Source organism: Thermobia domestica, chromosome 7 (assembly GCF_964235325.1).
Source record: "Thermobia domestica chromosome 7, izTheDome1.hap1.1, whole genome shotgun sequence".
Classification (NCBI taxonomy): domain Eukaryota; kingdom Metazoa; phylum Arthropoda; class Insecta; order Zygentoma; family Lepismatidae; genus Thermobia; species Thermobia domestica.
Window position 1 is genome coordinate 188,114,553 of NC_137460.1, and position 17,343 is coordinate 188,131,895.

The window sequence follows — 17,343 nt, forward strand, 5'->3', positions numbered from 1 at the left end:
TACGGCACATCGAGGATTGAACGATATAATATTATACTACAATAATAAATTTATATTATAAAATTGAAAGTGATTATTTTTGTGCCTCCTAATCTCTTGAACCAGCCGACCGATTTCGATCAAATTTTCAACATCGATAAGGTTTGGGCCTGGGAGTGTTTTCATCGTTTCACTTTGATGGTAAAGGGGGGCAAAGGGGGGGAAGGGGAGGGCAAAGGGGGAGTTATAAAGTAATAAATAAAACTTAATAACTTTTGAACCAAACGACCAATCTGAATCAAATTTTTAACATAGATGAGGTTCAAGCCTGGAATGTTATCTGTCAGTTCACTTTGACGGTGCAACGTAGGGAAGGGGAGGAGGGTTATATATATATATATATATATATATATATATATATATATATATATATATATATATATATATATATATATGTGTGTGTGTGTGTGTGTGTGTGTGTGTGTGTGTTTGTGTGTTGTGTAAAATATTAAAAATATAAGACTTCATCACTTTTGAACCATCCAATCGATCTCAATCAAATTTTCAACATAGATGAGGTTCTGACTTGGGTTGTTTTTTTATCGAATCACTTTGACGGTAGGAGGTGGGGATGGAAAATGTACAAAATTAAATACAATTTAATAACTCTTGAACCATCCGAGCGAACTCGATCTCATTTTCAACATAGATGAGGATCGGACTTGAGGTGGTTTCTGTCATATCACTTTGACGGTGCAGTTTAGGGGAGGGGGAATGAAAGATATTCAAGAATGATCGAAAATGACCGATATTAAAATGAAGTCTATAGTTTTAGGGGTCGCTGAGATAAACAGTGACACTTCCGATGCTATTTAAATCCAAGTTCAGCCTCGTAGCTTGGCGGAGGATCGATGTATAAAAACGATCGAAAATGACAAATATTATTGTCGAATCCATAGTTTTCCAGTTCGCTGACTTGAATACTGACAATTCCGATATCGGTTATGACCAAATTCAGCAACGTAACTTGGGGAGAGGGAGATACATAATAATGATAAAAAATGACCAAATATTAGTGTCGAATCCATAGTTTTCGGTGTCGCTGAGGTGAACAGTGATTTTTCCGATCCCGTTTAAATGCAAATTCAGCACCGCAACTTGGGGAAGGAACAAGGTATATAAAATTATCAAAAACTACCATTATCAATGTCGAACGCATGGTTTTCGAAGTCATTGAGATGAATATGATACTTCCGATGCCGTACCTCGCAACATGGGGGTGAAGGAGATATATACTTTTATTGAAAATGACTGATATTAGTGCCGAATCCTTAGTTTTTGGTGTCTGAGACGAACAGTGACACTTCTGATGCCGTTTAAATTTAAATTCAGCCCCGCAACTTAAGGAGGAGGAGGAGAGAGAAATATAAAAATAATAGAAAATGACCGATATCAGAGAGCGGCTTATTAATAGTAAAAAGTGACTGACTAACGAAATATATTATTGTTATTATTATTTTAAGTTTAACCCAAGGAAATCGATAATTGATGCTAGTAATCTATATTCACAAGTAGGACTTCAAATAACTTGGAGTTTGATGCCGTTATTTTGTATTTCCAATACAGGTCAAAAGTATTTATGTAGATTGAGTTTACACAAAAGACAGACAGTTGAATCGTTTTCTGTTTTCACTCAAATTATTCTAAAATATTAAGAGGTTTGATTATAATAATTATTATTTTAATTTTCTCTCTGTCTTTTTAGTCAATATTATTAAATATATCATCATCTTCATAATAGATATTCTGCCATTATTGGCACTTGGCAGGTTACTGGCTGCAACTGAGAAGCTTTGACGTTCGGTGGGTCTCAGCTAGTCTCTTCCGCTTCCTCCCCCTCTTCCTTTCCACAATACCCTCCAGCACGTCCCTCATAATACAGTTCTTCCTCAGCCAATATCTAACCAGTTCCTCTTCCTCCTCTTAATAATATCTAAAATTCTTCTTTTTTGCCTACTGCTAATTGTTTTAACACTTTCACATTCGTTGTCCCTGCAACACAGCTAATTCTCTCCTTTTTTCTCCATGCCCATGTATCGAAAGCCTTTAACCGCGCATGCGCTGGCTTCGCAGTTTTCGTAGCAGTGATGCCAATTGAAGGGAAATTTCCCTTGGCGCAGGGAAATTTTGAGTAAATTTTGGAGAAAAGGGAAAAAGGGAAATTGCTTGTAATATCTCAATATTGCAGGGAAATTTGAACCTCTCTTCAAACATTTATAGATTGAATGTATTTACGTATCTGATTAAACTCATTAAAATTCAGTTTAAATTCAACATCCTATTCGTTCCAAACATAATCCGTTGCACATATTTCACATAAATTCTCACAAGTTATCTTGCTTTGCATTCGTTAATATTTATCAACATTACACATTGATCAACATATTCAGTTAAATTCTGAACATTACAACAAGGCTTATTTAAAATCTATTATCAAAATTAATATTCCCATTGTTGAATTAAATGCAATACAATAAGATGAAATATTTCTCAATTAAATTATCACTCCAACTATTATAAGAGTTTGGTTTTCCCAATCAGATGTTTTCCACAACCAGAAAATTGATTGTGAAGAGGATTAATCGATGTAAGAGAAGAAAATCTTCGTATTGTGAATGTAAATATGTATATATGGGCGAATACTGGGTCATTAGTGTATATGTGTTTGTGTAAGTTTACAAATTTTCTGGTGACTGTGCGCACAGAATTATAAATTCTTAAGAATTCCGCGTCTCTAAACTTTGTATTGTGCTTGCGAACATTCCTCGTGTACAGCCAAAGACAGTAGCAGCTAGAGTTTTCTTTGTAACTGTTCGTATTCGTTTCAGTAAATATGGGAGTGCGTTCTTAAGTAAGTACATACCAAATATATACTTAATAGTTTCTTTGTACGTTAGGTTACATTAATATTAAAATCTATCATGATACCTAGGATAAAAATTAAATTTACATAATATTTATTTTCTATTTTTTTAATGATTTATTTAGGTTGTCCGTCCTGACCGAGGTATTTATAGGGTTTTCTTCAGTCACACCAGCCAAATGCACAGATTGCACCTTTAACATAGGTCCTGGCCTACACCTCTCTATATCCTTTCCCCTCCTTTTTCGCGATTCCTTAGATACCTAAACAACAAATCAAGTTCAAATTCTGCGTAAGCTCAAAGGAAGGCTGTCAGGTATCTGCTTGTATGCGGTTATAAGATTGGGCTGAGGGGGTGGAAGCGAAAACGATTAAAAATACGTTTACTAAATACGTTTACTAAGTACATGAACGGTTTGGATAAACTGAAATTTTGTTCGGAAAAGGGAAATTCTGAAGCTTGTGAAGGGAAAACGGCTCTGAAGGAATTGGCATCACTGTTTCGTAGGCGGCAAGGTGGAAGATTACCGTATATCTAGTTGCACCATGTCTTTTCTCGTAGTGGAAGAAAATTCTTGAAATTGTTCGAAATAAGGAAGATCAAATATGAAACAGGTTAGTATATTTTAATTCAATAATTTGCATATAGTTTTGCGTAAGTTAGGATAAGGTGTTAGTTTATCTTTAAAGAAGTTTTTTTTAGTCATGTTACCGGTCATTCTTAAGATGACAGTCTCGCCACTCGTGCTTGATCATCCCTACCAACAAATGCTACTTCTGCACGTACAGATGATGAAACCGAAGAAAACTGTTGCGGAAAACAGATTCTTCCATATGCATAATCTCTGATGAACATAGACAGAATCAGTTTCCTCCGCTTGTTTTCCTCGCTTGTATCACCTATAAACACAGAAAAAGTAACATATGCGGGTAGATAAAGCAGAAAACATTATTAGTACCTTGCTCACATACACCACTAAACATTAGTACAAGGGAAGAATATGGCAAAAGTTTGCTTTAAGCAGAACACTGATAGGCTCACATATAGGCCTACTTGAATCTATTTTTCTTAAGTACAAGGGTAAAAATATTACTAAATACCATTCCTTTCATCATCATTAAAGAGAACTAACCAGCTTAACCTGACCCAAAAGAAGGAAAGTTCTAGAACGCTGGCCCCCTGTTACAAGAACACTAGCTTAAACAAGGTTTTCGTTAAAAAAAAAAATCCAAAATAATGTTAATTTAAATTTGATTAGAGGTTGGGGTTAAGTGCTGTATCGCCGGACCAATTTTAGGAAATTTACCGGGTCAATTGGAGAATTTATTTAAGTTTGTGAAGAGGAATGAGTGAATAACATAAGTAAAATAGTAAAACTGAACAAAGTTGCCGTTTTTATTGGTTGTGTTTGATGTAAGCGCCACTGTATTTGGAGACGGAAGGACTATTTCGCGGAGAGGTGCATTTCTTATGATATAGTAGCACGAAAGGCATGGCGTTGGGGAAGAAATAAGAGAATGTCGAGGGCTATTTAGCGGAGTATTTATTTAAGGAAAAGAAACCCCAGGAAATTGTTGTGCACGATTTTTTTTCCTGAAATTGGAAAAGTTTACAAGCCTCAGTTTTGAAAGTAAGTGACTCCTATGCCCTCGCTTACGTGTGTACCCACCTTCGCTGACACGCCTGCTTCCTTTGGACGCACCCCTTTGCTCCGCTCGGGCTCTCCTGCTGCGCTTCTGCCCTGACTCGGTTAGATAGAATTCGTGCTTTTAGTGGCCACCTAGTACAGGTTGATTTGTTTTTTTGGACTGTAGTTTATATGCCCCTAACGTAAAGTCGCGTCTTCTAATGTAACTTGATGTAATCCAACAGAATATAGCCGAATGCAGTATATTTTGGTGCATTTTTTCAGTTTTCAAAGTAGTCCGACGATACGGCACTAATACAGGAGGTTGAATATGTTAGGTAGGTTAAGTTAGTTAAATTCGGTTAGTACCCCTTGTACAGGTAGGCGGGCCAGTGTTCTAGAAACCTTCCTCTAGAGACAGTAATAGGATCTGTTGTGCTCAAAGTAAACTCTTATCGAAATTAACAAAATAACACCATTCAGCGTCGAAATACAAGTTTCAAAATAGGGTTATTCCGCAACAGCACATGAATATGTGACCATAACAAGAGCAAGTAATTTCCAAATCCTTTTTGGAATTTGAGAGGCATTTTATATTTCTCACTCAGACGTTTCGAGTGGTCTGAGGTTTTACTTTCTAGATTACGTCATGTTTTTGTTTTTTTTTTTTTTTTTTTTTTGTCACAGGTACATGGATATAGGCAGTTGTAGAAACGTCAACAACATATACTCTCTGAAAAAGATAGTTTGTCAATTTTTTTATTACTATTATTATTCCTGACAATCTCGGTACTATTTAAGCGATTCAACGACTTGTTTGTACCTTTCAGTTCCAAACGGAACGTCAGACGTATACTGGATAGATGCCGTCTCTGACTAAAAGAAACTGTAGTACAATCTACGCGAATTTTAAATCTCACATGAGCATTTATCGCGGGAGTTTTTCGATTTGTATATAATTCTGTACACATTTTTTACTTGTGTAACTGTTTATCTTTTTGTCCTTCTGATATGACTCTTGACAATTACATTAACAACTAGGCCTATGTAAAGATCAGTACAACGTATCTTTATAAAGAGTCCTTCGTGAGTGATCGGCAATCGCATTTATGACCAATTAGTCCCTGTTTCGTGTCCAATTGGACAATTTCTCTTGGATGTAAGCCGAGAAGCGGTTTGGATTCCGCTTTAAGCTTATGTGACCCCTTCCAGCATAACCTTGTTGTTGCATAATAACGCCAAGGCGAAATAAACTAATTTCTGTCCATATTTAATATAAGTACGTAGAGTAAATTATTTAAACAAAAAAAAAAAAAAACAAAAAAAACAAAAAAAACGGGTTTAAACCAAAAAACCTAGTTTTTTGTTTTTTTCAATAAAAACCATGGTTTTTGCCAACTCTGATAAATAGTGAGTTGGTGTATCTAGCAACACTGGCCAGATTAGCTCCTCCTCTCATACAGCGTTGCGAACGATGTAAATCAATGTTTGCGCTACTAGTAAGTTTACAATCGTAAACACGAAGTACAACCATGTTCAAATGCGGCCACATCATCCCTTGATTTTGCAGGATATTGAGAGTTCTAGCCATCCGGAAAGGCAGTAACGATACTAGTTAAAGTGCATTGCATTTAATACAAGAACCAACTGTCGAGCTTAAAATACATAAGAGATTCGGCTTCATGTTTATGCATATGTACCTGCTTTTAAAACACCCAAGAGAATTCATTTACCATATAGGCCTACTTGACATTTTGCTCACTGTTTCACTCTTTTCCAGGGGCAATCATTAATATTTTTCCCTTCCTGTTTTCAGATGATATAGAGAAGGCAAGGTCATATGCAAAGAGATTGGAAGATTGTAGTGGCAGTGACATCACAGAGTCAGATGCTGAAGATCGTGTTGGAAACAAACGACCTCAGAGGAAATTAAAACCCGTGAACCTTTTTCAACCAAGCAGTATACCTCCCTTACTCTCAGCTGGCACTAGTGTGCCAGAGAAGAAAGCTACAAAAAGGAAGCTTTTTGACATTCAGGGAACGCCGATATTTGAGAACTTGGTTGATGAGGCGGGTAAGAGATATTTTAAAATTATTCTAACCTGGATATACTTTTTGGCCGTATTGTTAAGAGGTTTTAGAAGCAAGAAATTATGACAGATTTTGAACAGTTTTAGTGAAGCATAAAATTGAAAGATGACTTTCTGAAAGTTTATATATGTTCAAGCTAAATAAAAAAGACAACTCAAGTACAAAATCTGTTAACTTTGCTTCTTTACCATGAAACCAAATAATAATTATCGGAAATATTCATTCATTATTAACATACCTTCCAATAGTGGGGTCCTGGGTTCAACTTCTTGCGGGGGCACACATGAATCTGAACCAACGTTAAACTTTAGAAGCCCCACAGCTCGTTTAGGACTGAAGGGGAGACTATTACTCATTTTTTTATAAATATTATCTATTGTTGCTATGAGTTGTCCTGTTATTGTCAACCTCGTAAGAAGTTTGCTTTCTTTCTTTACAGCTCCTACAGCTGAACACTCATCACCTGTTTTCGTCGTGAGGGGAGAGGAGAGGATTGCGTCTGGAGACAGAGTGAGCAGTGAGTCGAGTAGATCCCCCATTGGTGACGTGTCTATTCTTGTAGCAGAAGTAAACTCATCGCCTTTCAGTTCGTTGTCTTCACGAACTTACAGCAGGCCAGAGGAAGATAACGCTGGCTTAGGTAAGATGATGATCTAAGGTTCACAACTGATATTTAATTATGCCCAATGACGTTAGAACTTCTATGCATTGTTCCTCTTTACACTGAACTTGAATTTGATTTAACGTTTTTAAGCATCTATGACAGGCTGGGAAAGAGGATATGGGAAGTTTGTCGACCAGGGCCAATTTTGGAAGGTACCATTCCGGCATTTGCCTAGTGTGACTGAGGGAATGTCTGGAAAAACCTCAATCAGGATGGGCGTCCTCTGGGATCTATCCTAGGACCTTCCGAATGGTAAGCTTACACTTTACCAAATGACCAAATGAAATATTACACATTGGTGCTACTTATTGTTTTCTTGTACCTATGCTTGCTTCTGTTGGTCAAAAAAAAAAAAAAAAAAAAAAAAAAACACCTTCGAATATTTTTTTAACATATTGTTTTCGCGTTACTATTGTTTAATTTTCTGCTGTCTCATGGAAATTGTGTCTAACTGTATGTGTTTCTTTGCATATAAATATTGTAACTAAACAATAATTCTTCTGTCTTCTTATTTTGTCGCTATACTTTTCTTTTCCAATTTCATTATCCACTTATATACTTCACTCATCGCACATAAGCCTCCACTTCCTTGTACTTTTCTTGAAAGAATCCTTTTTTCTTAAGTACTCTGTTTAACATTCTAGTGAAAACATTTTTTTTTAAAACTTTGAGCAAATTTTTACTAAATCAGTTTTCAAAATTATGAAACTAATGACTTAATTATTTGAAGTGTGGAAAATTGACATAAGCACCACTGTTATAATACCTGTAGAAATATTTAATGTTGAGTATTGTTATTGATCTATAATAAAATACCATGTTTATGATCTAAAGAAAAGGATATTCATGAGATATGATAACTTTGCCAATTTCAAATATTAAATTTGTACTAACTTGTCGTAATTAACACATCCTACTGTATGGTTTTAATCGAGGGGCCATAGCTCAGTTGGTAGAACACTGGTTTCGCATTCGGAAGATCGAGGGTTTGCGCCCACCGGCCAGTCATCGTGACTCAGGATTTTCCAGTGTTTTCTCTCAGTCGCACCAGTTAAATAGCGGGATGGTACCCACAAAACTAGGCCCTGGCCGACAACCTTCCCATGTTCTCCCCTACCCCATCCCGACCTGTGACGAAGATGCTTAAAAACATTAAATCGAATTCCAATTTAATTGGTTTTAATTTTCTTTTACTACAACACATGTTTGTTTTCCTAAAGATTTCGCCAACTTTTAGAAACTAATATTCAGTATGTATTCCACCGTTATTAAATTTCCGATGTGTACATTGTATATTTTCACTTATTATACTTTCTTTTTCGTACGAAAGTACATCTTCAACATCTTTATCTCAAGTCAACTTTTGCATTGTACTTGATCACTTCAGTTAGCCATTTACATTAGCGAGTGCCATCTATACTGGTCTAGGATGTCTTGTTCTGTTAAAGCCCAATAGTTGGTAAGCAATTCTGTATAGCAATTTGATTTGTATTACAGAGATCTTTTCTATCTGACACTGAAGTCTTTCCCTCCTGACTTTCCATTTCAGATCTACAAAAGAAGCTCCTGTCTTACCTCATAAAAGTTAGACAGCAGAATGTTCAGATTTACAGCTTACTGGAGAAAGTGAACAGCAAGCTTTCCTCAGACATCCAGCGTATACCAATTTGCAACCTACCAGTGGATTTCCCTTTGAAAACACAAGGAGATGTGGAAAAGTTGGAAGAGTTCCTGAAAGACGACCAACATTTCTCAGACGTGGTAAGCTTGCATTCTCACTTCTACGTACCTGTGTTTCATACGTCTTCATAGGTGAAAGTTAAAGAATTCAAAAACAGCGGAACTAGGGATAGTAGGTAAAAAGAAAAGTCATGGGTAGTTAAGAGAAAGTGATGCAGTATATAGCTGTTAAATGATTTTGTTTCCACACTTCGTCATTGTTTACAGTGAAATGTCTTGTTCATTTTTCCTGCTAGTAAAATAAATTATGGCATGAAATATTGGAGAAAGTCTGTTGTCGAATGGTAGGAGACCAGTTAAATAGCGAGTAATTTCCCACACAAGTTACATTCCTACAGGTACAGCAAGATTTTCAACCTAAATCCATACCACTGCGAGCGCGCGGCTTCGAAGACTCAACAGCTGATGTGAAAGACAAAAATTCGGGAATTTTTCCTATCTAAATCCCGAGTTTGTTTCAATTTTGCACAGCTTGTAACATTCTCGACTGCTTTTTTTTTTTTTTTTTTTTTTTTTCAAGAAAATTGTACGAGAAGGCTCAAATCACTTGAAGGTTATCATTTTAAGTACATTTTTGGAGGTGGATTTTTTTGGTTTTATTGTGAAATTTAACCGAAGAAACTCACATTTTTTTTTGGGGGGGGGGGACTATGGACTGTTGATGTTCATGCAACATATACGAGTGTCTTTATTATACTGGGTTTCCTGTTCTGCGTTCATGTCTGTCTGGTTTCCCTAGATGTCGCCTTGGACACTTCCTCAGGTGACCTTCGGTAGAACGCGGCGAGTGTCCAGCATAACATACACTGTAATACCACATTAGCTAAAGGAACAGTTTACGGTGCATACAGTTACTGACATAACCATATCATGTTTAGTATGGACCACTGTGATCGGAATATTGCAATCTCGTAGTTTACAGTGTAATTGTCGATGGCACATTCGCTGTGCATTTTTGTCATGTACATGTAAGTCTCTTACAAGCAAACCAAACCTTTGTTGCAATAGCGATCGCAACTTGCGCTGATTCCCTTGTCAACTTGAGAACGCTTCGGTGTGGAAAAACAAGAACTGCGTTGTGCTAGCTACTTGTCACTTTTTTCTTTGTGGTATCATGTATGTTGCGTAACGGCAAATGTAAAAATATTCAATCTCCATGATGCAAAGGAAGTAGTTGGAAGAAAAGGCAGACTTTGTGTGTAGACCGCTACTACTACAGCGTTGTTCGCACTCACTTGAAATAGCAAATCCAGCCTGGTACTAAAAATTCCTAGAAAAGTCAGGGAATTTGATAGTTTGTTTAGAATTCATTTAGCAGGTATTTCTTATGTAATGAAAAATGTTTCAGAGAGGTGAACAGCTATTGCTACTGATGTCAGCAGTTCAATGTTTCCACTTTTAAGAAAGCATAGCAGGGCATTCCTGGCATAATGCATGAAGTTGCTTGACTTCTGCATTTCTAATTTTCTTCTATAGTTTATTTTTTAGTAATGACAGAAAAAATTAGAAAGGTTTTAGACTTTTTTCTTACAGAATTCTTTTTTTTTGGGGGGGGGGGGGGTTGATTTCAGTGTTAGTTTTATAGTGATGTATAATTCTTGAAAATATATCATCCCTGCCCTGTTGCTAAATGAATATACTTGCTTTTGTTGTTACGTTAGCCTCTAGAGATGAGACGATTCAGATTCCCGGGACGAAAGTTAACATTAGACAGTTTTTTCTTGTTTCCATCAGTAACCCCTTTATTTTTCAATTATTATTATTTTCTAAAAGTTTAAAGAACAATCTATTTATATTCTCCACATATGAAAAGAGACAATATTTTTTTCTTTAAAATAATCAAATACAACATGAGTAGTTCGTTTCAAATATATGAGTACGTAGTGTTGCATTTGCTGTCATTTTTCTTTCACACTTCTTGTTTTAACAAGTTACGAAATATATTATAAAGAAAATAAAATTGAACAAAGTGGGAAGGAAAATCGCATTATGTTGAGAATCTGCAACGATAGGGCTAAGGGAGACGATGAAGGATAATAAAGGTGAAGGATGAATGAAATGGTGGAATGAGAAAGTGGGATGAAACGGGAGTACCCCGAGAAAACCCACGAGCACGGTATCGTCCACCACGAATTCACATGGTGGGGCCGGGAATCGAACCCGGGACCTGTAGAACCAGAGATGAGCGTTCTACCACTTAGCTATCGTGCCCCCCTATCGGTTTCGAGTTGTAGGACCTTCGCGTGTAATATCGTTCCCCTCCAAAATTCAAATGAAATTTACAAATACAACAATATTACGACAAAGATTTGGGTACCAAGTCAAACCACTGTTGCAGTAGCATGAAGCATTTTGTAAGATGTAATAGTCAGTGCATTGGATACATTGCTTGCGGTTTACAAGAGCAAGGTAGCTTCAGATAGGCTGTGCACCTGTATCTGAGAATCTGCAAATCGAAATGCGGTTTGCCTGTGTGCATTACGGCTTACGGATTTGCCCCAGTAGATTTTATTTACCTCTCCTGAAAAAAAAATTATCTGGTGCATTAGCGCGTTTTGATCCGGAGGTCCTTATTTGATCTTAACATTAACAGCAGACTTGTCAAAACATTGTCAAGAAGAAAAAAAAAATCACGGAGGGGAGTAACGACCGGAGAGCAATAATAGATGATTAATCTCTCTTGAACGACCCCTATTAGCGCTATGTAGGTGGTGTGGCACCTAACTCGATCCAGTCAGGTCATTTCGGAAAATATAATTCTCTCACAACCAAGGTGCTCGTTTGAGTAGGGATCAAAAGTATTTGGTGGATGTGGTTTTTCTTATTCTGTCAAAATTTATCCTACAGATCTGGCTATATGCAATCGCTGAGTGAAAACGCGGAACGTGTTCGAGAGTTTGTTTACACAACGAGACCTTTACACAGCCATATTGGAATTCATTCATTATGAGAGTGGATACTATATTCAGGTTCCCATTGAAGTGCAACACTCAATTATAAGGATCCAGCTCGACACATTCACCAGTTCATTATGACCTTTAGGTGCTTGGATAAAATTCATGTCTTCTTCTTTCTCACCACAACCATAGTTTTGTGGACAACATGGAAAATTTTACAACTTTTCTCTTACTTGGCAGAGATGTTTTATAATTTGGTATGTGTTTTTCTTTGTAAGCGCGTCAAAATATTCTATCCTGATCTTTCTTTTGCTGGTTTCGCTTCCGCCTTTCCCTCTATCAAGTTGAGTTACATTAACATAATTTATCTAAATATTTCTTACACATTTAAAAAAATATTTGAAGCATATATTTAAATGATATGCAAATAATGATTTTCTCTCTTTTTCTACTTACCATTATATCTTTTCTTTTTAGGAGCAGCACGAAAGCATGACCCAAACTCTACCGAACGAACTTTAGAGGACACAATTAAGACGTGGCTGAAGCATGCCCCACAACGGTTCTCGAAACAAATGGTTCAGAGAAGTAGTCAGTGAAGTTTTTGTTCATGAACTGCTTTTTGTTGGAAAGTGCTTTCACATTTATACTTGTTTGTATATTAGTTGAATTTACATTGTAACATGTTTAGAGTAGTTTCATACAGGCAGCTAAGAAGAAGAATTGCCAGGGAATTGAATGAGGCAGTCAGTGAAATTCTTGGCTGTGGCAATTCCTCTTCTAAGCAGCCTGGTGAAGATTGTCCCAACGCGATAAATAGTTCATCTTCAGAGGATGAAATATTTTGGGGTCAATGCCAGGAAGCTGACCCAGAAAGGAGTACAGAAGAGACTTCAGGCCAAATTCCAAATACTGTCTGCACGCCCATAAATTCTGACGAGGAATTGAAATCCTTCTTGTGCACCTGGTCTCTGAAATACAGAATTAGTCACGAGGCCTTAAGTTCATTGCTGAGAGGACTTCATACATTGCACGCGTCTTTACCAACAGATGCTAGAACTTTATTAAGAACCCCAAGGGGTAAAATACACAAGAAGATTCTTGAAAATGGAGAGCATCTCCATATTGGACTTGAAAGCTGCCTGCTGGAGAAGGTATCTATCAAGGTAAATCTGTCAAGGAGAAGGTATAGTTTTGCCTCAGTTTTTAAAATTGCACTCTAGGTAAACTGGAAGATAATTTTCATGCATTAATGTGCATTTCTTATTTCAATAATCAGTACATTTAAAAAAAAAATGCTACTGGTAGATTCAGGATTGTGTGCGGACACTTTCAGGACATTGCTTTATCCAAAAAGTGTCTACAATCATGTATTAAGTCATTAATAGCATTTTGTTTAAAACTAATTGTACTCATTATTGAATCACATAACGAGCCAAAATTACTTACTGTTTTGCTGCCCTGATATTTAAATAATAGACGTAACCCGAAAATGGAGCGAAAGCCTAGTGTTATTCAGCCATAAGACTACCCATTGAGTGGTGTTTAGAAACGGGTGAAAAAGGTTTCCCTCTGAAATTGTTAAAATTAATATTCATTTTTGTACTTACTTGTTACTTTTCCTTCTAAATTCTATATCAGTTTTCTTTCTAAGCTAAAATTATAAAGGTAAGGATACCAAAGTATTGAACACGCTGCGTGGATAACATAATTTATACTTACGGCAGGATCCACGCTGATTAAAAACACTTTTAGAAAAATAGTAAAGAAAAAAAAACGAGCAGCTGCCCTTCTGGCATTAGCATTGGTCTACTCTCTTAGTCCAGACCAATGCTAGCAGCCATGCCATTGGTCTGGACTAAAAGCAGATGCTAGTGTTTTTTACATATTTTAATCATTAATCGCCTACATTTCCACCACCTGAGGACGATTTTAGGAGAAAATCGAAAAGCTTTGTGGACTTTACCTTTTAAAAGTGTTTTTAACCAGCGTGGATCCTGCCGTAAGGAAGGAAACCTGTTCTATTTATAAGTTAAAAGAGCTTTCAGTGGACAGCTTTGATCAACATTACTCTTCTATGTGCTCCTCATTCTTTATGTTATTATTATTATTATTTAGTGAACATTATGGTTGAGCAACCACATAGTATTTGACGTTTTCATTATATAAAGAGTGTAATATCTTTTGGTGATCAGTGTGTGAGGTCAAAAATCGAGAGAGCTTTGTTTTCATGATTCCCTCCACACCCTAAAAGCAAACATCATGTATAAAGAATATGTAAGTTTGAAGCTGCCCTTATGTGTTTCGCAAAAGCACTTGCAAATTAATATTTGTATGCACGTATATTGATTTTTCTTTTGTTTGTTTCCTGAACGTTAGGGTATCTCTGTAACTTTAACAAACACATGTGTATGAGTTTCATACAGTAAAACCACTTGTAATATTGTAGTATGTGTATTTAGTGAACATTATGGTTGAACAACCACATAGTATTGTCACGTTTTCTTTATATTGCAATTAATATTTGTATATTATATTATATGTACGTATATTTATTTATTTATTTATTTATTTATTTATTATTTTTTTTTTTTTTTTTTTTTTTTTGTTTCCTGAACGTTAGGGTATCTCTGTAACTTTAACAAACACACATGTGTATGAGTTTCATACAGTAAAACCACTTGCAATATTGTAGTATGTGTTCCAAAATTAAATCAGTGCATAAAAGCAGTAAGTTATTTCATTTTGTACAAAGATATTGACCAACAGAACCCGTAGTTATCTCTATCAACTCACAATTTCTATTTTTGTACCAGAAGACCTGAAACCTCCTTTCATCTAACATTGATTGGGATTGCGGTTGACGTAACTTTCATCGACCTTAGAAGTTCCTTCGTTAGTACTCTCAAATAAATGAGTAGTTTCGGACAGAGTCGATCCATTTGTTGTGAGTCAAATTAGGTGGCTGGGAATAGTTTATGCTGATACTTCATTGCATGGGTGGACGAGCCATGGAAAGTTCAATTCTGACCCAAAATCCATGCAATGAAGCACGAAAATAAATGGACCCTACCTACACATTTTGACTCATAACCCATTAGTCGAATCCGTTCCAAATCCACCCATATATTTGAGAGAGCACTTTTCAAGGTACCTCCAAGGTCACCAGACGACTTAAAACGTACGAAGCAATGGGTACCAGGATAACCAAAAGGGTACCACAAGTAGGTACCAGGATGACGTGATTGAGGTTAAAAAGATGACGTACCATGATGGTACCATATAGGTCATCAGTAGACGTCTACGGACGACGAAATCGAGGTGAAAGAAATGACGGTGCACAAATCGTCCTCTGTAGACGTCTACTGCACCTTACAGAAGACGTCGCAGATCACGTGATATTTGATGACATTATCACCAAAAAAATGACGTCATGTGATACTCTTTAAAAAACGTCTTCTGTTCCAATTTGTGTTACCTGGGATCGAAGGCGCCCTATACAATCAAGGGCGAAAAAAGGAATAATTAATATATCTACAGCGCCCTTGGTGCAATATTAGATCCTTTTTTGTTCTATCGAAGGCGCCCCTATACAATCAAGGGCGACAAAAGGAATAATTAATGTATCTACAGCGCCCTTGGTGCAATATTATTTCTTTTTTTATTTTATCGAAGGCGCCCCTATACAATCAAGGGCGACAAAAGGAATAATTAATATATCTACAGCGCCCGTGGTGCAATATTACATCCTTTTTTGTTCTATCGAAGGCGTCCTACAGAATCAAGGGCGACAAAAGAAATAATTAATATATCTACAGCGCCCTTGGTGCAATATTATTTCTTTTTTATTTTATCGAAGGCGCCCCTATACAATCAAGGGCGACAACAGGAATAATTAATATATCTACAGCGCCCTTGGTGCAATATTACATCCTTTTTTGTTCTATCGAAGGCGCCCTATACAATCAAGGGCGACAAAAGGAATAATTAATATATCTACAGCGCCCAATGTTAAATGAAAATGCAATGTTGCCATTTAACTGGACCCACAACATATGTGAATGAAGTTATTGTTTGAAATTGGACTGCCCAGGTTCAGGTGAATGACAACGTTGTATTTTCATTTAACATTGCACGTATAGAGAGTGTACAGCCAAACGGCGCATCCGATTTTTAAAATTCCTAAATTTAGATTGAAAACATCATATTTGGAGACTGGTTCCCCACTTACATTTTATTGTAACTCTGATAATAACAGAGTTACCTTATGTAAAGGGACTTTTAAAACACCCTATATATATTATGGAATATATGTTTGATGTCAGTATACCTGTAGTATAATTTAGTTTGTTTAAATTTACAATTTAATACAAGTAGATTCTGACTAACATCCGTAGGATTTTGTAAGTAATTATATTTCATGAAATTTACATTTAAATATTTAACACAATTTTTTTTTATATTCATGCTTAACTTAGTGACTTGGGTTTGGACTGCAACTGATTATTGTAACACATTATTGCTTGAGAAGAAAACAGATGCCCGAATCTTCATTTGGAGATATCAAAATTCTATTGGAAAGCTGGGGGTTACAATCATTAATTTCTACATTTCAAGGTGCGTAAATTATACATAGGTATATTCTGTGTTTATTGATATAATTACTATTATTATTATTGGGTTTAGAATCAATCAAATACTTCATGATATTTTAGAGGGATCAAGATGGGAGCCGTATAGATAAGTATTTGAGCGTCAGGTTCTTATTTCTTTTCAATTTTATATTTAATCAATGTCTATTTATCTCCCTCATTATTCCACCAAATCGTATTCCAAGATAATAAATTTTCAATACTCATTTGTGACCGTCAGCCTACATAGCATACTCGTAGGACGTAAAACAAAGATTTATTTTTATTTTTTGTTTCCATGTCTTTTCTCCATAGCTGTGAAAAATAACGCCTTCAACATCATAAATTTGTATGCTACTTGCCTGCTTTCGAACACAGTAATGAACTATTCGGACATTACGTAGCAAAGCAGGTCTACTTTGCAGTTGGTATAGTTTTCAAAGGATGTGACATAATGATATTGGTGTTGCGATGTTCAGCACCGTAGATAATTAAACAGTGCTAGTGAATAAATCGTGTAGCTATTGTATTGGTATTTAGCTTTCATGCCCTCCAGGTCGACCATTTTTTTTACAACATATTGTTACTTCTACTCTATATGAAGTACATCCTGAGGTTGTGTTTTGGGGGATGTGGTAGCTTAGTGGTGGAGCGTTCATCCCTCGTGTGCGGTTTTCTCGGAGTTTTCCGTTTTCTTTCACAGATTCCATTCTACTATTTCATTCATTCTCACGATCATTGTCTCCTTTAGTATACCTGGAAGTAATCAGTGGAAGATTTACGGGATTTG

The 17,343-nt window shown here is 36.2% G+C and overlaps 1 protein-coding gene across 1 annotated transcript; it reads left to right on the top strand.

The window, feature by feature from the left end:
- Window positions 1-4,861: 4,861 nt before the first annotated feature.
- Window positions 4,862-14,039, top strand: LOC145689450 (uncharacterized). The gene is made up of 5 exons (XM_081763608.1): window positions 4,862-4,868; window positions 6,347-6,604; window positions 7,061-7,261; window positions 8,835-9,046; window positions 12,400-14,039. The coding sequence occupies exons 1-5, from the start codon at window positions 4,862-4,864 to the stop codon at window positions 12,442-12,444; spliced, it is 723 nt and encodes a 240-aa protein (XP_081619734.1). The 3' UTR covers window positions 12,445-14,039.
- Window positions 14,040-17,343: the final 3,304 nt, after the last annotated feature.

What these genes read in the sequence shown, in the direction of transcription:
- LOC145689450 (XM_081763608.1), top strand. An exon ending in GAACTTGGTTGATGAGGCGG is followed by an intron (nt 6,605 to 7,060) that starts GTAAGAGATATT and finishes CTTTCTTTACAG; the next exon opens with CTCCTACAGCTGAACACTCA. An exon ending in ACCAACATTTCTCAGACGTG is followed by an intron (nt 9,047 to 12,399) that starts GTAAGCTTGCAT and finishes TTTTCTTTTTAG; the next exon opens with GAGCAGCACGAAAGCATGAC.